The 27,562-nt window shown below is 42.1% G+C and overlaps 1 protein-coding gene across 2 annotated transcripts in view; it reads right to left on the reverse strand.

Moving 5' to 3' along the window:
- Positions 1 to 9,216: 9,216 nt before the first annotated feature.
- PID1 (phosphotyrosine interaction domain containing 1) overlaps positions 9,217 to 27,562 on the reverse strand; it is an 85,128-nt gene continuing 66,782 nt past the window's right edge. For both annotated transcript variants that reach the window (XM_031060052.1, XM_005424673.2), the window contains exon 3: positions 9,217 to 11,187. In XM_031060052.1, coding sequence (XP_030915912.1) covers positions 10,711 to 11,187 — 477 coding nt within the window. In that variant the 3' untranslated portion in view covers positions 9,217 to 10,710. The remainder of the gene's footprint in view (positions 11,188 to 27,562) is intronic.

Below are 27,562 nucleotides of genomic sequence, written 5' to 3' on the forward strand. Positions count from 1 at the left end.
ACCTGAGTACTGAAAATCAGAGGTGGGACTAACCAAATTAAACCTTTCTCTTGATCTCCTTTGCAAGTGTCCTTTGACACTTTCATGGACACCAGCCCATCCAAAGGCAAGCAAGACAGGAGCCAGCTAAGCACTGTTTTGCCTTTGGCTGTTGCAAATACTGTTGAAACGTGCCTGGCCACCAGGTTCACCACTCAGGGAAGGACCAAGTAAGATGAAGGTGTAAAGAGGAGGAGGGAAAGGGAAAGAAACATCTATTTTTGGACATTAAAAGAAAATATTCTAAAAATCACCAGTGTTGGCAAGGAAAAATATTTGATTTGAGGTTTGCAAGTGAGCAACCTTATTTTTAAAGCTGGCATGAAGTCTGCCCTTTGTCCCACAGGATCTAATCCAATACCAGCTGAAATCACGTGCCCATGGACTTGCATTTGGACTTTCATGTAAGTTAATACTTTACATAAAAACTTACAGCTCAAAATTACCCAATAGAAATGTTTGCAATAACTACCTTTCTATAAAAATAAGCCTCCATATTTTTAGAAGCATTTTAAGTGTTTACTATAAAATTTTATTATATATTAAACCTAATTGCCCAAATTAAATTCTCAATTATTGTACCTGTGCATGCTGTTTTATTCTTTGTTTCAATAATGATAGACAGTATAGTGATTTGATTGTATTTTGAAATTTGGATTGCATTTATTCAGGTACTTCAAGCTGGTAGTGAACTAATGATAGAATGTGGTTAAGCTTTAGTATTGCAGCAACCACACAGGCTCTGTACTGCCAATCATGGCTGGCAACACACCCTGGGATTTTTTGGAAGAAAGACAGCAGTGATCAAACAAATGGGACTGTCTGCTAGGTCCTAATGTTGAATCAAAAGCAGATTTCAATTTTGAAGCCAAATCTTTCTCAAAACCAAGTTTTCATAGATGAAAACATTACATCACCTTGGGGGTAAAGGGAAAGGATACAATAAGAAATTTTAAGGCAAATAAGCCTTATAGTTTGCCAAGTATATGACTGCTAACAATTCATTTCATTTATGCACTTACAGAACAGCTTTTACATTCTTATATCCAGCATAATAACCTCCTCCCCCCACACCTTGAGTCTCTACAGTACCAAACCATCAAAATAAGAAGTTACATTCTTATTATTTTGATTTGAAATCTGAGTTCCCTGTTACTCTAAATGTTGTAGCAGGCATATATTTTCTGGTAAGCTCACAGATGAGCTCTGCTAGCCATACAAATAATACAAACATAATTCACTGCAAAGACATGCCCCTTTCAGAGACCACTTCATTTATTCCTTGCAGTAGCTGAAAAATCCAGGCATGAAATCATGTTTTCCAGCTATGCTTTTTGTCATATTTATGGTCTCTTTGGTAAAATCAAAGGAATGCACTTCTGTGTAATGGGGCATAGTTTGAATGGGGCACAGTAACCATCATACCATAAAATTTAGAGTTGGGCTGCCTGATTACAAAAGCATGTCCTCACTCCAGCCTTTGCACAATGCAGCTGTTTAAATCACTGGGAGTTTAAAATTGGAGTCACTTGAGAACTAAAATTGCATGTGATGGCAAAATGGAAGAAGATATTAAGTTTGGGCTGCCAATTCCAGAGCAATTTCTAGAAGTCTGAGAGCTTACTGATAAAATTATGAGATTAAGAACATGCAGCAGTCATTAAGCTCCTTCCCTTTTGCTTGCATCATGAGATTTCTTATCCCAACACTTTACTGTGGGACTCCTTGGATTTAGAAACAGGTACCAACAAACGAGAACAGGGTAATGAGATTTTTGATGGATGGTGCCTTTAACTCCTGCTGGTTTTCTCCTGAGACATGCTCTCTGCTACTGCTCACTAGAAGATTAATAAATGTTCATCTATTACTGTGTTAGACAAAACCTTGCAATCCCTACTTGGTTTAAAAATGTTCATGATGTGACAATCCTGTATAAATTTCCAACTACAACATGCTAGTGTAATGAACACCCTCCTCTTCCTTAAGGAGATGAGCCTGGAGAGTGCTCCTGGGAAACCTCACTTCAGTCTTCCAGTACTTGAAGGGAGCTTATAAAAAACATAGAGAAACTTTTTACACAGACAGAGAGTGCTGGGAATGATTTTAAACTAAAAGAGGAGAGATTTAGATTTGATGTTAGGAAGAAATTCTTCTCTGGGAGGGTGGTGAGCACTGGCAGATTCCTTGGAGAGGCTGTGAATGCCCCATCCCTGGAAGTGTCCAGGGGCAGGTTGGCTGGGGCTCTGAGCAACCTGGTCTAGTGGAAAGTGTCCCTGCCCATGGCAGGAAGTTGGAACTAAATGATATTTAAGGTCTCTTCAACCAAATAATTTATGAGTTGATGCTGAGGAAGATTTGTACCATGGCTTAGTTTGGGCAGTGGAGCCACCTCTGATCACACCATCTCTGGCAGGTGGATGGGAGCTGGCCCAATCCCCACAACGTTTCTCCTCTCTGGGAGCATGAGACAGAAAGAGGGGGAGGTGACATCTCACCAGACACTCTAAGTTACAATAATTGCATGGCTATAAGAAACTACAGTGGCTTTTTTTTTCCCTTGTATTTTTCATACTCCTCCACAGAAGCACCCAAACCATGTGAGCTGCCAAGGATACTCATGATGACATGTGACTCATTACAACTCAATAAATGCAGGTTTAATAGCATGCTTTTGCTGCTTTTCCTAATTTCAAATGCTAAATAGCCCTAGAACTTTCTCAAAGTAATTCCCAGTTTTCCAAAAAGAGAGAAGACCACACTTTCCCACCCAAATACTACATACTGAAAACTCAATCATTTATTTTTATCAGAAATATGTAAGAAAAATAATGTGATTATCAGAGCTAATGCCAAATCACTGTCTCCTCAGGATGATATATCAGAGGTCTCCAGATCTCATGTTAAAAGCATCAGTTATCTCCCATGCAGGGCAGTTTCTGCAGGGCAAAGGCTAGTGCAGAATCTGTCCTCCACTGTTTCCTGAAGCTACTCACACACTTTAAGGATTTAAGTTTAAGGATTACCAGACACCATTGCAAGTCTGCTCCTTCTGGTTTTCCTATACTAATAAACCCTCAGCCCTGTTGCCAACAAAATGTCAGTAAATTCAATAGCTTCCAAAACCCTGTGTTAACTGTGGGGCATCTGCAACAGCACAGGGATGAGCAGAGCAATCCTCCTTCTTTACAACCTCAAAACTGTTTTATTTGGAAATGAGTAGAAAGCCATTGCTGAACCAGAGCATCACAGGGAAATAAGGGTACAACACTTCTTTCTCTTTAGCTGTTAAGTGATTGTAGAATTTTTTTCCATGCTTGCAGCTATTGTTCTTCTCCATTCTATTAAATCTGGGTGTATAGTACTTCAGATCATTTTGATTTCCACCTGTATGGAATTTACACACATCTTGACATGACTTAATCTGCAAGAATAGAGTTAGTTCTCTGTTTTACCTGATTAACTCCACTGAACTGATTACACTTGCTTCTCTCTCTGGCTAAGATGTACACAGCTGCTCATCTAGAGCATACAAATTATCTCATAGCCCAGTTATGCTGCTGACACAAGGTCATGAAAAATGTGCCAACAAAACAGAATCCCCAGTGCTCCAGCAGACAACAACGAACCTCATATTTCACTATAACTTGGCAATTAAGTTGGAAGAAATACCTCAGGAGAGGAGCCATTCTCCAGGATTTCAAGCAGAACAAACCACTGCTGCTGAATTAGCTGAGACCCACTGCAGTGTGCAGGCAGAATGTGAACCGTGCTGAAATGCTCTGTTCTTAACCTTTGTAACAGCATAAATTAGGATTCCTGTAAGTAAGGCAGAGGGAATGCTGAGATCTGCTGCACAAAACCGTGCTCAGCACAGCTCAGCATCACCTCCTCCTGCAAGCAGCTGCAGCGCCATGGCCTGCCAGGCGCCCCGGCCTGCAGCCTGGCTGGGCTGTGGGGACACTCCTCAGCCAGGGGTGACAGGGCTGTCCTGTGAGGGCACCCGACGGCCAGCGGTGACAGGGCTGTGCTGTGGGGCTGCCCACAGCCAGCGGTGACAGGGCTGTCCCGTGAGGGCACCCCACGGCCAGCAGTGACAGGGCTGGCCTGTGAGGGCACCCCACGGCCAGCGGTGACAGGGCTGGCCTGGCCCCACTATGTTCCTCTGTGCCCACTCCTGGCTGGTGCCCCAGACACACGTGAGCCCACCGGGACCATCCCCCTGACACCATGAATGACCTGAGGCAGGGAAGAGGTGGATGCAGCCCAGCAGAGGCCTGTAATGAGCCAATTATCAAACGCTGGGCAATTGCTGGCAGTTAAACTTCTGCAGACTGCAGGAAGGAGCCTTTCCCTCTCTGCTCAGCACAGCCCAGTGCATTACCATCCACACACTTCCACAGCACTGGTAAGGAACAATGTATTTTTCTGACAGGCCACACAAATTTAATCAGCGCACGCTATCTGCAGAAGACAGTGCAATGGCCCAGGGAGCAGAGCAGGGCTCATTGGAAGTGACAGCCACCTCCTCACACGGACACCAGGGACAGGAAGAGCAGGACAGCCAGGCTGGGGCAGAGCAGTGGGTGCAGGGATCCCACAGCTCCTCTCACACAGACCTGCCTCCAGCTCATCCCAGGTCATATCCCTGCTACCCAGTAGCAAGGACTGCCAGAAACAGGGAAGGGAGGCACAAATGCTGCTAGTCTGTGTGGCCAGAGCTAACGTGAAAAGATATAAAGGAACTTACCTGGAAACCCCAGAGAAAATCAGGTCCCAGCCCATTTAGGAGAGCCCATGCAGATGTGAAGCATGGTCTATTAGTCAAGCACAGTTTCAGATTTCACCTGTTCCTGCATTGGAAGAGGTCTGACATATTTTATGGACACAAAAATATCTTGCAGTTGACTATCATCATTTAACCTCATTTTTCCTTTCTAGAAGAGTTTCCTTTGAAGTTCCTCTGTGTATTTCATTATTGTCTTGGGATCTGGAAAAGCTGTTGTTACTTGAAACCATGAGATCTGGAATCAATTAAAGATGAGACTGAGCCAGGGAGCACTGGCATGGTACTGAGCACTCAACCACAACAATTTAACCCAACTGTGCAAGAAAACCTTGATTAATTATATCCTCAGTAATTATGTCTAAAACTATTTCTACTCTCTAAATGAGAAGTAACTAAATTGAAATAACGAATTTGAAATAGGAATAACACACTTTTTTCACATTCACATGACCTATATAAACTGAATAAAATTACAATTCACTAACAATGAAATCTACTCCCGTCCATCATTCTCAGAAAATCTATACTGCCCGAAGGAAAACATACCAGCCCCATGATGCATTATTCATGGGATTATAATGTCTCCTCTCTTTGCAAGAGCAGTAAGATTTGCAGGAAAATAACAGAGTATGTAAAGCACAATGCAAATCAAAGCCTAACAGGTAAAAGTTACCACCTAGTGCTATCTTCCCACTCCAATGGTGAAAGTCGGGAAGGAGAGAGATGCTCCAGTCTGAACAGTAACCACCCCCTGGAGAAGGGACATTCTGGGGAAGGGTGATTCTTCATCATGTGACAGCTACAGCAATTAAGAGTCACTCCTTTGCCATCAGAGCTGGGACCTTGCTGTGCCCTCCCACCCTCTCCCCCAGGATTACCAGCCCATTGCCAGTTCATCCCATTTGCAGCACAGTCAACATGTGCAGCATCACACCTGTGCTTCCAACACATCTCAAAACCCTTTTTCAGAGAAGGCACTGCAGCACACATGGTAACATCTCCCCAAGCGTACAATTATTTTCAGTAAATCATTGTATCTGCTTTAACAGCCCTGATCAAAATTAATTACAATCCTAACTGCAGAAATTCTCACATCACTTACAATGAACTGCAGCCACACGAGCAAATCAAAGCAGACACTGCCCTGCAGCACAGGGGCACAGTACCAGTGTCTGTGTCCTGCTGGGGTGGGAGGGACCACCCCCCTGGACAACCTTGCCCTTCCCCAGCCAACCATGATCAATGGCACATTGAGAGAGAGGAAGCATTTAAATGGAGTTCAACAAAAAAGGAACTTTTAAAAACACCCTGTATCTGTTTAAAATTACATTAGAAGAAAGGTATAATGAGTGTTTCTACTTTCAATAAAGGTTTTATTCTTTTACTGTAAACTCTGGTCTACAGGACAACAATCATACATTTAAGTTATCACTTCAAATTATGTACTAATTAATAACTCACTGCCACAGGGAAAAATGAGCCTAACCACGTATCATTCTTAGAGCAGCTAATTGGGCATGGAGTGGGATAGCTCTGGTGGTAAGTGGTAAATAATGCATATGGTACATCAAATTTTGCATGTAGGTAGACAATTTAATTTGCTTCCTACTGTAAAAGGGAGAACCTTTTGAGAAGTAAAACATTCATCTCAAGACTAACATGCAAGACTGCCTTCACACATCCACCTACTCTTACAAATCTCCATCATACACGGAATATTTAACAAGAATCACATTTCAAGGTGTGTATGGATATGTATGAACAGATATATCCACACGTGTATACAGGCACACAGCAAATCCTACAATTAAAATAAAATTCAGTGAATTCACTGATACAGAAGTCTCAAAACTTCTGAGAATAACATATTTAAAGTTTTCTAAGAGACTGATAAGGGGTTGCCACTGTATCAAAGGCTCCTCAATCACATACCATTTATCTGTAAGTTTTAGGAAAATTAAATGAAATTCATTGGCAAAATCCAACTGCTTTTTCATGTAAAACTGAAATAATTCCCTACAGAAAAGCTAAGGAGTGGAACCAGCTGCAGAAGGTTTTGTTTTGGGGAGGTTTTTTGTTGTGTTTTTGGTTGTTTTTTGGTTTTTTCAACAAAACAAAATATTCAGCTGTTCTTCGGAGCCTTTGAGTTTAAACATGAAAGAAATTACTCTCTGCCTTTCTCCATCCCCCTGGGCTAGAACCCCCATGCACATCTAAGCAATTCTCATGCAATCTATGCTCACTAGCACGGAGTGTTGCTCTCCCCATGGCACAACCACCATTCACTCACACCTCCACAGAAGACTTGGTAGGAACAGAAGATATTTAGACTTAAGAGCTTGAAAACCAAACAAATTCACTCCATACAGAGTAACAGTTTCTCTTCCTTAAGGTAGTTAGAAAAATGGTGAAAATCCCCTTGGCATAACCATGGTGATGTTATGTAGTGGCATTGAGGCGTAACGACCTAAATGCTTTTTCCACACTCCTAATAACACACAGACACTCGGACCATTTCCACTCTCCCCTAGAAGCACAAGAGGGAAATAAATCCTTCACATGTTTTCCTGGCTGACACTGAAGGAACTCATCAACCCACAGTGGGATGCAGTGAGATCCAAAACTGGACTCTTTGTAGTTGAACAGGAAAGACTTTAGCCAACTGGAAATTACTCTTGATGGAAACTTTGTGATTTTTCTTTTCCAGCAGATTAATTGAAGTAAAAGTTTAACTTGATATTTTATTCCAGTATCTACTGGCAACTGATATTCAGTGATAACTGCTACGCTAGCAATTCACGATTGAAAGCATTTCTCCTTCTTGCAAATGGCGTCACACATTTGGAATTGATAATGCAGAGAGATTTGGCCTGAATTCCAAATTATCTAAGGATCCAAACTCATGATACTGATTATTTTTCAAATCTCATGTTTTCAAAGACAAACTGCAGTTCACATTCCCTCATATACTCTTGCATGTTTGAACTATTAGAAAAAAGCTGGTTCATGTTTCAAAGGGTCTGATTTTCTAATAAAAGACCTAGAATTTTCTCCTTTATATTTTATTTTTTCATGCAAAATTCTCAGCTAATCCACAGTCTCAATGTTATATAGTGAGGGACCCAAAACTGGACACAACACTCTCGAGGTGCAGCCTCACCAGGGCCCAGCACTGGGGGACAGTCACCGCCCTGGTGCTGCTGCCACACCACTGCTGACAGCATTTCTGTGTAGTTGTACTCTGGCCTAAACTGGAGGGTGAGAAGGGCAGACTGCGTCAGCCTGAAAGATCATGCACACCCCATGATATCCCACTCTCCTAAGTATTTACTCCAGAAATGGAAATCCCAAACTCAAACCACCCACTGCAGTTCTCCGTAGGGCTGGCAGGAGGCACCTCAGCTCCTGTGTGAGGTGGGCTGGGAATATCCTGCCCCTTCCACACTCCAGCAGCCCTTGGCCAAGAGCTGGGGCTCACACATGAACCCCTCTGCTGTCAGCACAGACATCTGGGTGAGAGGATGGAATGAGGGATTCCACACGCCCATTCATAGCAGCTTTGGTGGCAGAGCATCCAAACAAGTCAGGAAACTAACATATAAATACAGCTCTGAGCAATACAGAATAATTTGTTAAAAGTTGAAGGAATTTGACTAATTCTGCCTTTGATCAAAAAGGCAACTATATACACAGCAGGACCCAGATTTTTTTTTTTTTGATCAGCATATAGCCCATACATGACTCCCCACTTCCAAGTACACATTGTGGGAAGAAAAAGATAAATCAGTTTTTAGATCTGTATTTGGAAACACTGAGTAATCCAAAGATTCAGAGAAAAATTGGAAGCTGCCAGCCTAGTGGTGTATCCCCCATCCTGCCATCAAATGCCCTACCTGAAACACGCTGTGATTTCTGTAAGCAAGGCAATACTGCTCCAACTCAGCAGAGCTCATTTCAGCTGGGTTTCAGGGGGTATCTCTGCCACATCCTGCTAAGCAAAAATTATAAATCATGTCCCCACCCAACAAAGTAAAAAAAAAAATCAAAAACACCAAACCCCCAACTAAGCAAACAAAAAACGCAAAACAATCCAAAATAACCAACAAAACCAGCCAACCAACCAACAAAAACCACAAAAAACCCAACCAATGAACGAACCAAGCAAAACACACAACCTCCTCATAATCAAAACAAAACCTCACAGCAATAATTAACCTGAATATTGAAAAGAAAATAATATTAAAATGTTAACAGCAATTCTCATGAAGACTGATGCAATAATTAAATGGAAATAAATTAACATTTTCATTCTACTAAATGAAATAAACACAGAACCCACACACACAAACCCACAGAGTTTATATTGGAAAGACAGCTTAAAAATAACAAGGTTTAACTCAAAACTTTTTTTTTATTAAAGTATGAATGCATTTATGCTGGAGAACAGTTTACATACATTGTAAAGCAACAAGCATATTTTCAAGAGGTGTGGGCCCTCCTCAATACATCTCCATGCTCAATCTACATGCTTTACCACTGGACTCGCACATACACTCGCACATACAAACACAGAGACACAAAACACAGTCACAGAGCTATCTGCTTGGATTAGCTTTCTTTTAAGGCTTCTGTAAGGTGCCCTAGTGCCCCTAACATTACCATAATTACAAACAAAATTGTACAAAGGAGCAGCATTACTTACAAACTATTGATCTGCTCTCAGCCTTAAAAAATATCAAGTGAAACAAGTTTTTCCTTTATTTGAGTTTTATTAAACATCTGCATTTAAGAAAGGCATGACTGTATATCTGTGAACAAGGAAAGATACGGGAATCTTAACATGAGGTTCTCAACCAGAACAGCTGTTCAAACCTGACTCCTAAGGGACCATTTCCTTAGATCTTTACAGTGAGGCAGCCCTGTCTGGTGAGACACTGCCAGCTCCATCCCACCAGGGTCGCTCGACCAGCAATGCGGAAAGGGGGACACAGAGCTGTGCCCACCGTGCTCTGATCTTGTCACACCTGAGGTTGATGAGAAGTCACAGTTCTAACACTGACACACCCAAGCGCCCCTCAACTCTTCCCAGAGGGCCCCCTCCTGTGGAGCACATCAGGGTAGGATAATGCACAGACAGCAGGGCTGACTTGCTAAACCCCCAGCCACCAGGGAGTATTTTTGTCCACCCCTTTTTGGTATCCTGCAGTACACAGTCTGAAACTGCAACTACTGGTGTTGGGTGAAAGATGTGGCAGCCAGTACATTAAGAAAATAGGTACAATGAATAAAATAAAAGGATAGCATATGATATAATGTGTACATACAAGCATCTTTCATTTTTTATCTGTGAAATGTGAATTAACTGCAGAATGCCAGGCCATTAGTCTAAAAGGCTGTGTATGGCTGTCTCAGCCTACATATGGTCAAAGGATCTGTGTGGTGTATCATGGGGAAAGATTCTTCGGGAACCATTAGGGCTTTCCAGGCCTACTTGCTCTTGTGCATCAGCATCAGCCTGCAGCTAGGAATGCCAGAGAAGCAACTAATACAATTGCCTGACCAGTCTCGTAAAACAAACAGGAATGACTGCACTTCATGGTATGCACCTGAACTACAGAGACAAGGAAGGGACAGTGATGGGAGGGTGACAGATGTGGGGGAGGGAGATCTTCTTCTCACTTTTACAACAGCAGCAGATTTCAATGCAACGTAATTACTTTAATGATGCATATCTGTAGGTACCAAATTGCTCTTCTGATTTAAAAAGCTGGTCAGACAAGTGTTTGGCAGTCCTTTCATTACCCAGTTTCAATTGTTGCTTATTCATCTATCAGCTCTCATTCCCTAAGCCATTTCTGCCTTTGCTGAACTGTGAATGACTTCAGTCAGCCATCGTCAGGTTCAAATTCATGAGACACTTCCTCCGATGAGCTGTTCCTGTGGATCCGGCCATCGCTTTTCATGCTGTGAAAAGTCTTCTTAAAGGCCTCCATCATGGCATGGGCCAGCTTCTTGGCCTCCAGCTTGCTCTCACACTCCACAGCGTGGCAGTCCATCTGGTAGGACAGGTCATCGTTGATCTCCCGATAGACCCAAGCGAAGATGTTTGGGCTGACGTTGTGGTCAGCAGTGCAGTAGGCTATACGTGCTACCTGAAAGGTATCCATGTGCACTGTTGCCTCACCTTTGAGGTCCAGATGATGCAGCCAGACTTGGAAAGGGCGAATTTCCAGAAGGGCATTAGCTGGGTAAACATCCTCCCTGGTGAGCGTGTGCTTCTTCCACAATTCAATGACTGGTTTTTCTGTGCAGCCTGACAAAAATTGCATCCCTGTTGTGGAAACCTTACCCAAATATGTAACCTGCAAAGAAGAACAAAGATAGGTGAAAACACAGAGCAGACTCTGGTGGTACTTTCTGCCATCCCAAGGAGTTTCATTGGGGAAATAAAAGCACACACCGCCCCTCACAAACTCCCCAATTTCCACATCAGTTTCAGTAAAACAGTTTTCAAACTGCTTTCCAAATATTTGCTTTTGGAAATGCTGACTTCACCATTCAAACCCAGAGATTAAAAATGCTCATGTGTCTGAGTTTCAAGGCATTCCACTTTCTTCACCTCCCCTAGAAAGCTCAGCTTTAGAGCCCATGACTTCCCCTAAGCTCATTTTAGCAAGTGCAAGTGCTACTGGAGCAGGTCCCAGGTAGCTGTGATGCAAACCACACATTTTTTTTCCTTCATACTTCATTCAGATGATTTTTCTGTATCATATTTCAAAGATTAGTATTAGGGAGATGGAGACATTCTTAGTTTGATAATGCAAGGCTGCAGGAGGTCTGAAAAGCATGATCACAGTAGAGGATTTTAAACCGAATGTTTCTTTTCCAAAATGATCCTGTTTTTCCACCACTTCGGCTACTTCTACTTAAGTATTAAGCCAGGAACAGCTCAAAGCTGTTCAAAACTTTATCTTTGAGCAGGGCTGAGATATTTATTACATCAATTTAAGAAAATATGCTGTTAAAAAAATCTAGTAATAAATCTACCTAAGTTTAATCACATCATCTCTCTGCTTTCCCGTCTAGTCCTTTTGAGTAAATACCCTGTTAGGCAACCAGCACAGGAAAGCAAGGTGCTTTTAGTGCCTTTACAGAAATTTATTGACCAAATATCAAATTCACTAGGAGGTCCACATCAAAATTCTGTATTAAGCTTGTGCAGAAACATTCCCCTAAATCTGTGCAGCTACTAATGAGGCTTCCTTCCACTTACAGCTGAATGGAAGATTATTTCATCTGGGAAAAGGGATTTTCTCTAGGAAAGACAGGTCAATGCCACATAAATGCAATTATGTAGATTATTCTATTTGTTGCTGTTGTCAGGATGGTGCATTTAAGAACAACTATATGAAAGTAAAATTGTTCCTCATTTATCTCTTGCAGCAGTAACTGCTTGAGACAGAATCTTTTACCCCTTGCTTGATGTCTTATAACCTCTACATTTTACTCAAGGCATTTGGAGGAAAAAAGTAATCACATGCACTTCTCAAACTAATTTCTTCAAAATTCTGCATTAAACACACAGTATAGGTTATTTTTATGTTGTAAATGTGTTGAGAAATGTAAAGAAAAAACAAGGAATTTCCACATTTAAGCACATTAAAAAATCATAACCACAAGAAATACAGGATTTGTAATCCATGCAAACAGTTTTCCACAAGAAAAATATTTTGCTGCAAGTTTCACACGTTTTGTTAAACTCAGAGGCCTAAATTAAGCCATAATTAAGGAAAAAGCTTACAAAACTTTATTGGAAGTCTGTGTGGCTTAATCATGCTTGCCAAAAAAGCAATTTCCTAGCACTGACATTTCAAAATGGGAAGTCTTATTCTTTGCCTATAAATATTCATGATTTGCACTGGGAATACGTTGAATCTTATAAAGCTTTGTATTTTTTTTGGAACAGTGTGAAACACAACAGCTAGAACAGTTAACAAGGCAAGACCTACCAGTGTTTTGCCTTATTTTATTTTATTAGTGATGAGAGTTGAGTTCCCTAAAGTACTGTAGAAAAACTTAAAAGAAAACCTCAGTTCACACTGCCAACTAAACACATACAAACAGCACATCCAGGACTAAAGAGGAATGTGTCTACAGCATACTGGGGGGTATTTTAACATATATCCAAAGTCAGATTGCTTTGAATAGAGCAAGATCATTGTGCAAATTTGCACATTCAATATATTCTCCAAAGGTTCGCTCAGCACTGCTTCATACTCACAAGCCAGCTGACAAAAGACAAACGCTGTAACCTGACACTTGGGGTCAAATTCAAAGCCTATTGCAGCATCAGAAGTCCTTCACTAACTACAAAGAGATTTGCACAGAGACTTTAAACCCCGAGGAACAGCAAAATAGCCTCTTGCTCATGCACTTTGTCACTGCCCAAATACAGCTTTGAATCCCTGGCTGCAGGAGAGAGCTGCCACCACGGCAACATTTTATCCCCCCAGCTGCTATTTGGAGAAGCCCAGTGTCACCTGGAGGCCACAGAAATCAGCACCTCTCATGAGTGCACAAAAGGGGATGCAGGGAATTGTTTCACTGCTGGCTTGTCCTAAAGAGGAAGCTGCTGCCAGCTCGTGAGCTGCCCTGAGCAGAAGCACGAGGACGGGGAGAGGGGAGGAAAGCAAAGGCAACTCCATCCAGGCAGTCAGTGCTGGTGAGCTCTGTGCTGCAAATTCACCCCAACACACAGCATCAGCTTCTGAGCATGGACAACTCCCAAGTGATGCTTGGACACCTTCAGCAGCCAAGGAGCAAAATCAGAGCAAGTTGTCACGCAGCAGCATAAATTGAATTTAATGTTCTCCTCTGTTCCTCTGCAGCAGCTAACTGCAACCTCCTGTTGGCCATCAATCAGTGTGTGTGGCCTGCTTAAGAGTGAAGCTGCAAAAAATAATGGACTTCCCTAAAATAAAGTAGTTGTATTTTAAGAAAAAAAAAAAAAAAGCAGTGAATTACTCATTAAGCAGCCAATGCAAAAGTAACTAATAATAAGTATGGAATTCTGGCTTGTTTACCAAAATGGGATGTACTGGTCTGATTTACTGTCCCAGTTCTGTCGCGGTATAACTGTGTAGGAACCTTTGGAAAGTTGCTTCTTTTAACATCACTTTGAATCTCCATTATATAAATCTCCTTTTCCTTTGAGGACACATCCATAAATATTTATAAGGTGCTTAGACATTACAATAAGGAGCCCACAGGAAAGAATAAACAAAACCTTAACTTTAAAGTTTCTCCTGTACTTTGTCTTATATAGAAACATCTACACCCACTAGTGCTGTTACTTTTTGGTTTTTAAAATGAATTTTTTTCCTAGTTGAGATACAAGCATTTGACAAGAGTAGCATCACTGAAGCTCTTGGTGAAGACAGATGTCTAACATTTCATCACAGCATGGTCCCCTGCCAAAACAGAACAGGGATGCAGGGGCTGGGGAGACACTTCCACTCTTTGACCCAAGAAAGGTACTTCTCCCTGAGCTCAGTTACAAGGTTATTCCGCAAGCAGTGCTCCCTGCATTTTGGCTCCTGCCTTGACACATTTCATACCATACCCACCTTGGTTTAAATGCTCAGAAACCTCTGACCACACCATTATAGTGAAGCTAGTACAATACAACCATCTTCCTTTTCAATTTCCAAGTCTGCCAACCAAAGGTCAAAGGACAGATAATTCCTTTCATTATCAGTTGGAAAAGAAAGCTATTTTGTGGAAAAAATTCCTGCTGGTGGTCTTTCCCATTAAAATCATTGATATCTCATCAGTGTGAAGCCAGCAGGTATTATAGAAAAAGACCCAAAAAACCCCAGAATTTCATCTTTAATAACCGTAAGATTGAGATGTGAAGTGCAGAGAAAGACATTACTAGTAGCAGCAGTAGTGATGTTGTTACAGCTATCATTGCACATAGGAAAACACACTGAAGTGCCTGAACAGCATCAACTCCACAGCTTCACTGACCAGAGTGAGATCACTGACAAAGACAGGCAAGGCCACAGTGCAGACTGAAAGGCACATCTGTGATAATACAGCTCTGACCACCAGCAAAAGTTCACCAGGACTGAATAATACTTTTCTTCCTCTGAAACTCTGGAACTCACTTGGCAGCAAACATTAGTCCAGGAAAATTACTTATTTGTGCAAGTGTGGCATGTCCAATAGCAAGTGTCATCCTATACACAGTGAGGCCAGGACCTATATTCCCTTCTCTCTAGGGCTGTTAAGCACTGGAACAAGCTGCCTGGGGAAGTGGTGGAGTCACCATCACTGGAAGTGTTCAAGAAACAACTGGTCATGGCACAAAATGCCATGGTTTTAGTTGACAAGGTGGTGTTTGGTCAAAGTTGGATTTGATGATATTGGAAGTCTTCTCCAATCTTGAGTCTCATGATATTCTATGATTCTAGCCTCAGTGCAAGGCAGAGTAGCTACAGGTTGGTAGCAACAAGTAAATTATGATGCTGTTGCAGCCTTTACTTGTTTTGGACACTGTATTTTAAGTGAGAAAGGGAATGCAAATTCAGCTCAATGCCACTGTGTTAACCTTAAGCACTGAAGGCATCTCCTATCATATCTTCTACCAGGTATAAGAGTATATTTCTTTATGGCCCTTTTAGTCCTTTGTGTGTTCAATCTGTTCCACAAATTTCTGGAAGACACATACACCTCACAAAAATTTCTTGTGCATGTTAAAAATTATCTACATTCTTTCCAGCCATTCTATGGCAAATTTCATCCTCTGGCAAGCCACTGTCACCAAGCATGACATAAAATAGTCTTGAGGCTTCAGCTCTTCTATGCTTGCAAGCATCCAAACATTTTGTAAAGCCAAGATGTTCTGAAGAGCTCCTTATTTCACCCTAGAGATTTGCCAACACCAGTGTCAGTATCTGGCAAAACTGTCCTCAACTGAAAAATGCTGTGCCTTTGCCCTTTTGTAATGCAGCTACACCCATGTGACACATAGAGATGTCTCATGTCAAAGGACATGAAGAATAATTGATGTCATTTTTCCTGCACTCTCCTGGAAAGACAGAAATATCTGAGTATTTTGACATTGCTGTTTTCAGCCCCTTCAATCCAATAACATATGGTGAAAATATCTTTTAATAACTATGTTTAAGAGCTTACCAACTTTGAAAAGACCAGTAGAGCAGCTGCCATAGACATTTAAACTTCTAGCACACTATGATTTGTCAGAATTAATAAGGGGTTTTTTCTTTTCATACCCTTTTCATACTCTTTCATCATTGATCTCACATTTTTCACTTGCAATTCATAGCAGATAGAGAGCAGCTCAGCTCCTGCGTGTGTCGCTCTGACCTCAGATGTGACTCCCCAGTGGATCATATATCCATACTGCCCCTACCTCACAAGCCTCACTTGGGCACCTGAAGTTAGGCAGTCATTTGACTTTTTCTCCTTCTGTTCCCTATCCCCAGCCCATAGACTATCAGATCCAAGAAATCAGATCCAAGCTGTAAAGACCCATAATTGCTGCATTACAGGAGGACAGATGCTCTCTTGGCACAGGAGCTTGGCACAGGGACACATATCTCACAGGACTCTCGGCTCTCTCACTATTGAAGACCATGATCAAAAGATTATATGTAAAATTAACTCCTTGTTTATTTATTTAATATAAGTATTTCTTCCATACCAGATAGGGAGGGTCTTTGTCAGCAAAATCAACACAGAAAATGAAAAAAAAAAAAAAAATAGACCACTGACCTTGAGCTAGCAGGTATTTACTCTGCATATTTGCAGTCACTAGAGGATCTTGAATCTTGTGCAAATCTTAGTAGTAGATGACTGTCTCTTTTGTTTATCAGTGTTTTAAAATAAACATTCCTTTAGCCTCAAATTTGGTCTAGTTGCTACTGATTATGTTTGATCAAGACAGTTTGCCTCACTTAAATGTGAGGCAAGCAGAGGTAATGAGACATTTTCTTCCTGAAAACAGAACTGCTCCTGTGGCACCTTCAGGATATGTGGCAATGAAGAAACTTACTGTAAGGGTCTGTAAGGGTCTGTGTTAAGATGCACAGGTACAGACCCTCCAGTCAGCAAGCAAACATGGAAACAGAATCATGGAGACATCAGGGTTGGGAGAGACCTTTAAGATCACACAGTCCAACAATCCACTCAGCACCACCACAGCAACCCCTACATCACTGAACCACATCACTCAGCATCAGATCCTGACACCCCTTAAACACCTCCAGGGATGGCAACTTCCCCACCTCCCTGGAAAACCTGTTCCAATGGCTGAAGCTTGTCAGCCCATCCCAGCCAAGCCAAGAAGCACCAGCCTAAACATCAGGTAAACTTGCAGAAGTTTTAAAGAAGAATGCAGAGGATATTGGAAGAACAGCAGCCAAAAGCAGGTTTAGAAGGACGTATGCACGTCTTGTATTTAAAATTGCTGCAAGAACACATACAGAGATGCTCCCTGGGTTTGCAGCACAAAAGCAGATGCAGGATGAGAAAGTTCAGGCACATATTGTCACGGCCAGGACACAGCAAGCTTCCTCTCCACATCATTACAAGATCTGGAAACCTCTGCAAGAAGCTGCTACTCAGGAAACCTGTGCTCAACTTCACTGCAATGACAGTGTGCCCAAAGGCCCCTGAGGCACCTCCAAGCTGAGTGGCTGGGGAGAATCAGGGCTCACCAAAGAGTCACAGATTTGATGGCTGAAACTAGTTTTTCTTTTATCCTCAGTGGAGCTGGGATACAAGTGGGACAGGCCTGCAGCATGCTGTCCAACAGCTTGGTAAGTCCTGGCACAGCTTTCATTTCAATAAAAGCAGATTTAGCTGTAGAGTCATTTTCAACATCTTTGATTAACACATCCAGCTCCAGGCACAGCAGGAGTGCTCTGTGCTGGACAGGGTACCCGTCTCACCACACCAGCTCAGCTCTCCTCAGCCTAAAGCACAGTGACTCAGCCTCAGGCTGGCAGCTTGGGATTTAGAGCCAAAAGCTGCTTTTTGGCTCTGAAGGAAAAACAAAAATACCCCAGACATTCCACTGGATCACTGAGCAAATACCACGAACTGCATTCAAGCAACATTTGCTTAAGACCCAAAAAATAACTCAGTCAAGTAAAAAGGCTGCACAGTTTCCCTGTGCCTGTCACTGCTTCCTCACCCACACTGCCTGTGTCCAGCCAAAGCCTTGCAGCATGAACACAAGAGTCTTTGTGGGAATGGCAGGGCTCCTCAGCACAAAGAAATACACAGTAAATACAGTAATGTGGCTTACAGAAATATGTGAAGAACTGTTTTATTTTTGAGACAAAATTCAGAGGGAGAACAGACAGAGCTAGGCAATTATTTAGTGGAAAAAAAAACATTAACTCTTAGGCCTGCCCACTGGATTAAGAGAGAAAAAAAAAATACATCAGTAGTTAATGTTTGATTTATTCCAAGGAATCAAAGGATAGCTCCAGAAAAAGCTGGAAGCATCAACACCTCTTCAGCAGTTAAGTCAACAGCATCTGACTCCTTTTGTGGGACCAAGGCTGAACTTAAGTCTTACAGCCATGCTACAATTCCCCCTTGAAAACAAAAATAATAAACAAGCCCAGCAAGAAATGCATTTGGCTCTTTACATCTTCAGAACTCCTAAGGAAAAACAACTGCTGGGCAGCAGCTGCTCCAGTTGTCCATCTGTCCCCACAGCCACGTTCACAGCAGCCCTTTGCAGGTGCTTTTATTTTCCCATGTGTTTCTCAGCTGTGACCATGCAGCAGATCTTGCCTTAGATGCCCCCCAGGAAGGGGTCACCACACAAGTAAGGCATAAAGTGATAGCACAGGATTTCACTTTGGAAATACAGTTCCCCAACTAAATGCCTTTGAAGGACAGAAGAGCTTTCATTTCTAGTCCATCACTGTTCTTTCAGATTTTACAGCCCCCATGCTTCTCAGTGGCTGTAGCAAGCGAAGGAGAAGGAAGAGCTGGGGCATTGTGAAAATACCTTTTCTTGAAAAATGCTCATCCCCAGGAGAAAGAAAAACATAATACCAATTTCAGTGCTGCTGCTGAGGTTGCCTAGGAAAGCCCTTTAACATGGTAGTAGGCACAACAGGTGAGTTACTGTGATCCAGAATGGGTGTCCCAATGTCCAGTCCAGGGCAGCATCTCGGGAATGGAGCTTCTCTGAGGGCAGAGTTCACCCATGAAGAACTACTCATTTCTCAAACACTGTGCAGGACAAACACTCCAGGAACTGCAGATGATTGGCATCAAAGTGCAGGGCACATCTCTGAGATCCTGTCCCAGCCCTGAGTAAGATACTCAAAAGCACACAGACATCTCAGAGCCCCTCTTCATAGCCAAATAAACCTCTCATCCTCCCAGAGCAGAGCTCTGCCAGGCCTCCCACTGATGGCAGTTGAGGAGAGGAACAGAAGACAAAATGCAGAATGCCCACAGGAGTGGAACCCTCCTTTACCCTATGAGATCAGCCCCATCACCAACACTACCCCACACTGCTTGAGGAGGACATGGGAAAACACATCAGCATTTGGCAAGTTTAAGATTTAGTAAACAAATAAATGTACTGAAAGAGAAAGAATTTACCCTTGATGGCTTAATTTATAAGCTCTGAGAGGAAAAAAAGCTAACAAGAAAAAGCCCACTGAGCCCACAGGCCCAACAGCCATTGTGGGGTAAATAAAGCAGTGAGCCAAACTCTCCTGGAAGATAATCCTGAGAAACACAACCATCCAAGCTTTTCACTTTTCATTACATCAGGCTGCTGCTCTGCAAGTCTTTTTATAAACTACCCCAGGTATTAAAGTACTGCCTTCAGTTAGATCTAAGAGCATCCAACTTATAACCAGTGACCAGGAGTCTCTTGCCTCACCAGCAAAATAGTTAACCAAGCCCAAACACAACCTCAGCAAGAGCCAGCACTGCTCCCTGCAGCCTCCCATTAGCAACAAAAGGATCGCCTCTTGCATTTCATTCTCCACTGGACAGGAAGCTCTTTTTGTGGTTTGGCTTGCAGGGATGAATCTGAAATGAAATCAAGTGGAACTGGCAAACTGCAGTGAGCTTGCAGTCAGAGACTCTTCAGTCCTGGTGTGAGTGAAAGATTTACACTGCACTATTTAAAACTCAAGAAATCAATTTCATTCTAGCAGCATTTTTAAAATGTTGTTGTGCAAGACATAACTGAATGAACAAATACATCCATCACACACAACCTCAGCAGTGCTGCTGGACACCCCATTGTACAAGTCGATGATTACTTTTATTCCCAAATATTTTCTTTATGTTGCTATTTAGATCACTTTTCTCCTTTGTCTCCTTTCATTGCCTCATGTAACTTCCTCTCTCTCTACTCAGTTCCTGCTGGGTTGAAATTAATACTTGGATAAGCCAGTTCATTTCCCATTGTCCTTCAGGAGTCTTCACAGGCAAGGAGAGAGGTGGAGGCAGCCGGGAAGGTGAGAAAACCAACCCACTCTGTAGTCATTATTGCAATTTCTTGAAGTTTCCTTCACACAAAGTCCTTCCAAAACCTTTCCTCTGCTACCTCAAAACCTTCTCACCGAGAACATCCCTTCTGCCAGGAGAAGGTGGCATAAATTTGCATGACCACAATCCCCCTGCAAATAGACACCTACCTTGATGTTTATGTACAAAGTACACACAAACCTCTTTCACTACACATTCTTTATTCACATGAGGTTGAAACCAAACACGGAAATCTGATTAAGCGCCTCATCATGTTTCAGAAAGCTTTTTAGTCCTGGGCTCCTCACAGCTGCTGTCTCGTGGTAGAGGGAAGGAGCCCATGGACACAGAGGGGAGCAGACTGTTCGCTTTTACTTTGTTCCCCTTCCTTTCCAACCCACAGAAAATTCACTTTGGCACCAGTCCTACAAAAACTTTTGTACCTCATGGAGCATGCAAAGAGGGAGTACAAGAATAGTTACGACTTCAGCCACCTTTTCCATTGAGGCATGTGTATTTTACATACTCTCCAAGACTTTGGGCACTGAAGCACTCCCAGAAAGCCACACAGAATTCATGTTTTTCACTATCTTTTATGGGTAAGAGATCTGTCCTCAAGGTTCCCTTCTTTGTGCATTCCCCAGGAGATCCTTGTGTTTCTCCTTTAGTTCTTGCCTTCGAAAGAAGATGCCAAGTAATAAAATTGAACAAAACCTCTGTTACTAAGAAATTCAGTTCTGGAGACCAAAAATCTCAACTGCACTTGATTCCTGGCACAACTTGACAACACCTGAAATTAAGAACAAAAGGGAAGGGAGCCAACTTCAGGAATCACTGAAGATGACTACAAATTTGGATTGTATATCAAAGGAAGTGTCAGCTCTACATTGCAGGAAGAACAGAAGTAATGTTCATAAAATTATTTCAATTCTTCCTCCCCCAAAGTGCCCTAAGACCAGTACCATTCAAAAAAAGAGAAAAAATTACAAAACAAACTACAGAGACTCCCAGAAATAGCAGTATTTGGTCCTTCTATCATTCACATACTGCAAATGAAACACATTCCCTAAGGAGTACAGGGAACACCGAAATATCAACCCCATATAAATGTAATTGTACCCACATCCCGCAAAGTCTCCAATTAAAATACTCTGTCATTACTTCTACATCTCCTTCATGAATCATTATGTGAAATGAGTACCATGACTTAACAAAACCCTTTGAGATTCTTCCCACTCTCAAAAATTTTAGCATCTCCAGGAAAAGCCTTATTTGAAGGCTGGAGAAGAAGAAATACAGTGCCTACACTGGGATGGAGCACTTACACTGCAGCAATGAAAACAGACCTTGCATATTTCAACTTAATAAAAAGCACTGAACACATCATGAAGAAGAAAATATAGTTAAACAACTCTTTTTATTGCCAAATGAGTCCTTAGATAAATATGTTTGATTTATCCCTTGTTTGTGTTATCAAATTCTGGATCCAGGCCACAGCAACACAGGCTCTACAGACAAGAAAGAATACAACCTCACTGCCTCTAAAGTTTATGACACTGTAGTGCAATTAAACCAGAAATTTCCCACTCAACAATGCAACAGTATGTTAGCAGACTAAACAGAAGACTTTAAAGGAATAAATATATCCCAAAGACTATAATGATGGAAGACAATAGTGCCATACAGTTTTTAATTCATTTCCAAAGCCATGGTTCACAGTGCCTCCAAGGTCCTGTTTTCACAATGGATTTAGTGCTTGCCTGTGTCTTCAGTACAGTCACCTTGCATTTAGATAATGTTTTTCCAACCAGCACAGAAGGACCTGAAAGTGATCCTTAGGCCCTGTGAGTGAATTGGGTATTCATCAGGCTCTCTGGGCTCCAGAGATGCTCATCTCCTGCAAATTTCTCCCTGCATCAGGAGGCTTTTCACAGTGTCACAGAGTGCCTCCTTCCTTTTCTGATTAATTTAATCACAGTACCACCCAAGCACCTCTCCCATAAAAGCTACATTGCCTCCAACCCATTCTCTTGGCTGTATTTCACCTCCAAGGTGACAAGCCTGCAAAGCAGCAGAAATGCAGCCCTTAACCACCTGCAGCAAAACTGAGACATGGAGATTTCTACAGTGCTGATTTCAGCCAAGATGAAAGGAAACACTGAACCTAGGATGGAGAGCCCGGAAAGCAGCACTCCAAAGTAAAGGACTGTCTGGAGGAAAGAAGGGGATAGGGGCAAAGGTCCTCCTCTCTGGGGACAGCTCTACTTATCACCACTGCAATTTATGTCATCTATTACAGCAGCCTGCCCCAGAAGCATTCAGATGGTTGCAGGTCAGACTGATCACTATTCACACCAGTTGTACAGCAAGCTCCTAGAAGCTCCCTTCATATCCACAGTTCATCTCTCTGTATTGCAGAGGTCATGGCTTTTACAAAGGGCAGAAAATTCATTTTCATAGATTCCACTGGCTCTGAAGTTGACTTTGCAAAGACAAAATCTATAGCAAGTAGCCCTGCTGTTGATCTGTTTGATTAAGGAAAATCTGGTGCAAATTTTAGAGCTCTATGGAAAAAAGGAAACTACATACAAAAATGAAGAAATCCTTCACTGTTTTTCTTCACAGTTACCATCTTTATGCAGTAATGAATACCAGCAGCTAAAAACATCATAATTCTATTTTCTACCTTCCAGTTTGTAGTCTGGCAGTCACTGGGCCATGGCCAAGCCTTAGGGTGGGGAGAGCCCACCAGGGACTTTGCCACTGACACTCAGACACCTTTACCCAGCTGCTGCTTGGCCTAACCAGGGACAGAGGGCCAGCCCTGGATAAAGCAACACTGACTCTGAAATGGCTCTTCAGCATGACAACACAATGCAACTTCCTAAAGAATTTGACATTACAGGATGCCTATGACATTCTCTTGAAGCAAAATGCATCATTTGAAGCACAGGCCATTGTGTAGCAAAATAAGCTCAAGGAGGTCTCCACACCCAAAAATCAACATATGGCTATGACTCCAATATATAGATGGTAAAAATCTCAGAACTCTTGTGATTTTTTTCTATATAAGCAATTACTTTAACATTTTCCATTAACAAGGTGTTTCACAGCTCTGTAACAAGCAGAAACTCAGTCCCATTTATCATCATCCTAGAGTTACAATTTTCAATACAGTTTTTAAAATTATTTAATAGAATAAGCAAATCTTTTAAGAGCTTAATAGTCCTTGATCACATCAAATGAAGAGTACAACTAGTGCATAATACTTTCTCCAGCACTTTCCAAGATCAGACAGGAAGAATAAAGAAGAAGAATAAAGAAGCAATGTCTGAACTGACAAAGCAGTGGCCAAGACAGGAATAACTGCTCATAGAGGAAGGTTTCTCTTCCCCAGAGACAAGGAACCAAATATTTCCAGGCATTTCAAGAAAGCCCATGGGTTTGGAGTGCTCTCCCCCTTTGGTCTCACATATTGACAGAGAGATTTTCAAAAGAGCATGGACAGCAACACGTGTCAAACATTTTAAGAAAAGCTGACCATTCTCTCAGTATCTAAAAATGCAGGCAAATATTTGGCAAGAGAAATTAGTTGTGTGCATTAACAATAAAGAATCACTCATCCTGTAAAGTTCTGTAGCTTCCCCATGTAGTCTAAAGCAAGCAGAAGCAAAGTGTTCCTGTTCCCGGGGAGCCTGATCCAGCACTGGTATGAGACACTGAGACATGGCTGTACTTGTGCTTTTATACAAGGATTAGAGCCTCTGCTAAGCCTCTCCCAACACTCATTTCCCACCAAAGCTGTTATTATTCTGGTTAAATGGTTTTAAATAGAAAATGACATATATTTTAGTTTAGTTATGCATGAGCTTAAATATGACAGCACAATAGAAAGCAAACAGCATTTGGGGTAAGAAAGAATTTACTTTATGCTGAAAAAACAGATATTTACAGTACAAGCACAGACTATATTATTTGTTTCCTATTATCTGCCTCTAGCCTTCCACTCTTTTCCTCTGCTGCCTCCTCATCAAAACAAATTGGTATCTCTTGTTGGGCCGAAAACAAGCAGAAGATCCTTTAATTACAATGCAAATCCACAAACAGCATTAAAGTTCAAGCCATGTATGCAAAAATGAAATCTGAAGAGACCAACCTAGCTATTCCTGGGCAGAAATCTTATTTACAAGAAAGCATACTGCATCTACAACAAATTCATGGGGGGGAAAAAACCCACAACAACAACAAAAAAACCCTGCACTGTTTCTTACTCCAGGCAAGAGCAGCCAGCACATGATGTTTCTTTGTAGGATCTTGTTTACCTTTTGCTTTTCAAGGAGAAAAAGCTGAAATAAAGGTTAGTCCCCTCCTGAAAAACCAATTACTGTGGCAGACAATACAGATGTAATTTTTCTTCATGTTTTGTTGTTAGCAAGGTCAGATATTTAATTTTTTAAAGTAGTTCTAAAACAACAGCCTCTCCTTTTCTCACAAAAGCACCAGAGAGATTATAAAAATCGCCACATTAAAATCAGCTACAGCAAAAACAAGGCAGCCCCTCCCATGGCAGCAAGATCATGCAACTGCAGTACAGCCCCTCTGGGGATGAACTCGTAACACCCAGAAATGGCGTTAATGCATCATATCGTAATGCCTGTCACAGCCCTAGGTTCCTATGGCCCCAAATTGTTCAGCAGTGCAAACAGACAGTTTCCTATCTGCATCCTTAAAGTGACACTCTGCCATTCTAACAGGCTATGACAGACGTATATATGTACTGCAAAATAACTCTATTGAATTATTTATAACACTTTTCTTCTTAAAGAAGCATTTTGCAAGCTGTATCATTAAAATATAACCAGCAGCGGCCTACACGGCCCTGTATATGCCAAATTCAGAGTTTAAAAGAGGAGGTGATGAATAGCATTACTGAGGGAAACTGCAAGGGCAATTTATGAGGGAGCAGTGCAATTAACAGAACAGAATTTGGGCTCCAGCAGCCACGCTCAGAGTGCTATTCCTGCAAAAATAGAGACAGCTTTCCAATGACTGCAGTACTTGGGACACTGCCTCATTCACAGCACAGTGTCATTAGAGAGGTGTCTCCCAGCACGGCGGGGGACGGGGGGAGCAGTGGCCTTGCACCACCTCCACACCCAGACTCTTGGCAGAGCAGGTTCTGGCTACATAAACACTCAAGAATAAACAAATACAGAGGACAGGCACATATGAAGCAAGATAACTCCACTACCTTCTTGCATCTGCTTTCCTTCCTGCCTGCCATTTGCTCTACTTCCAACCTTTGCTCCCAGCAAAGTGCAATCTCGGCAATGGACAAGTGCCCCTCTCACCCCCCAGCATTGCCTGCACTGAAGGCTGATGGAAGGAGCTGTGAGCAGCACCTGCCTGGGACACAGCCCAGGCACAGTGTGGAACCTATAGAAACTACAACTTTATCTAGGGAAGACTGGAAACGTGTGGAATAGATAAAGAACCACAACACGACCTGGAGAAAGTTCTTGGGAGATATGCAGCTGTTTTGAGGGTGGATTGCAAACCACAGAACACCTGTCACAGGGAAGTGCGTGGATGTCCCTGGATAATCCATAAAGATACCCCTGTGCTCCTTACATCAGTCAAATGCAGCTCATGTGATCAGGAACCAATGACTAGAACGAACACTGTAAGGTTTACCCAGACATTTTTAATTTAAGATACTGGGATGAAATTTTAGAAGGTGAGCAGAAGAAATTCCATGGAGTGATCCAAAAAGTGCATCTCAAGGGTGGGTCATACAGTAGAGGATACCAGCCAGAAAGGCTAATAAAACCAGAGAAGCTGTGAGATCCCAGCAGAACTGCCACCTGTGCTCTCTTGGAGGGGGTCCAAGAGGATGACGGCACAGTACCACAGGCCAAAGCAAAATCTACTCTCCATTATATCAGGCTGCTGCCCTTTGGAAAAACACATAACCAGCACAGCTAGGTTTAGCTAGAGAGAATTTTAGAGAAGGCAAAAATCACTTTGGCTACTACTTATGGATTGGATTTGGACTTGCATTAAGAACTGTCTGGAAGACATCATGAAACCAAATATTGCTCTTTGATGTAGAGTCCAAACTGCTCTGGAGTTTCTTGTTAAAATGAAAACCTTTTTTTCCTTTTATGCTTTAGGCAAAGGAGACATAATGTCCTTCACACTTTCCAGCTAACGCTTAAAACTCTTACACAACTCTATGTCAGGTATAACCAAAATCTAATTAAATCAAGGATGCAATGGCAAGAGCAGGCTTCATCTTGCTTGCATTTTTCTCCAATTCCAGCAACTAAGCTGCCACCTTCAGGCACCTACTTTTTTTCTGAAAGGAAAATTAAGTAAGCACGCTCTGTAAAAGAACAGAAGAGAAATTTTTATCCAAGAGTGTTCAGCAAGTGTAGAAAAGGAGATAGAGCTCCAGACTTTGCTAAATGGCACAATCATCTAAAGCCTGGAAAATTCTGAAAGAATCAACAAAAGACTAACACAAATCCTTCCATGTAAATGGCTAAAGACACATGGAGCAGCTTTCATAACACTCAAACACCTTGACTTAGGTACATGTACAGTCATTCTCCTTTTTCACTACCTAACCTGATAAGGAATGCAAACTCTTGGAATCACAGTTTCTTCCCCTTACATGTGCACTTCTCAGCAGATGATTCTCAGATGAACAAAGCCCTAATCACTCCTGAAGGACATTATCACGTGCACAGCACTGCCAAATCACCCAACACCTCATATTCTGAAATCACAGTGAATTCCCAGTTGAAAGGAGCTATAGCTCATCACAACAGATGATCAGCTTGAAGTTATTAAGAAAATGGTGGGGGTTGTGGTGGGTGTTTTTTAACTAAAAAAAGATAGACTGGTGTCCAACTCTTTAACATCAAAGCAACAAAGAACAGGAATCTAGCAAGATCGCAGAGCAGAACTGACCTTGGGGTTCCTAGTGCTCCCTGTCAGCCCATGTGAATTTACTGGATGCTCTGGCAGCAGAGAACAGCACTGGTCTTCCCTGCCCCTCTGAGTGACTTCATGCAAAACAGCAACAGCTTAAAAAGAGAACAGAATTCTGACACCCTTGAACAAGAGACAGCATAAAAGCTGGCCGGAAGAAAACCAAGGCCAGAGCTGGGGGCTGGTCCTGGTAACTCTCAT

This window comes from Geospiza fortis, unplaced genomic scaffold, assembly GCF_000277835.1.
Source record: "Geospiza fortis unplaced genomic scaffold, GeoFor_1.0 scaffold318, whole genome shotgun sequence".
In the NCBI taxonomy this organism is placed as follows: domain Eukaryota; kingdom Metazoa; phylum Chordata; class Aves; order Passeriformes; family Thraupidae; genus Geospiza; species Geospiza fortis.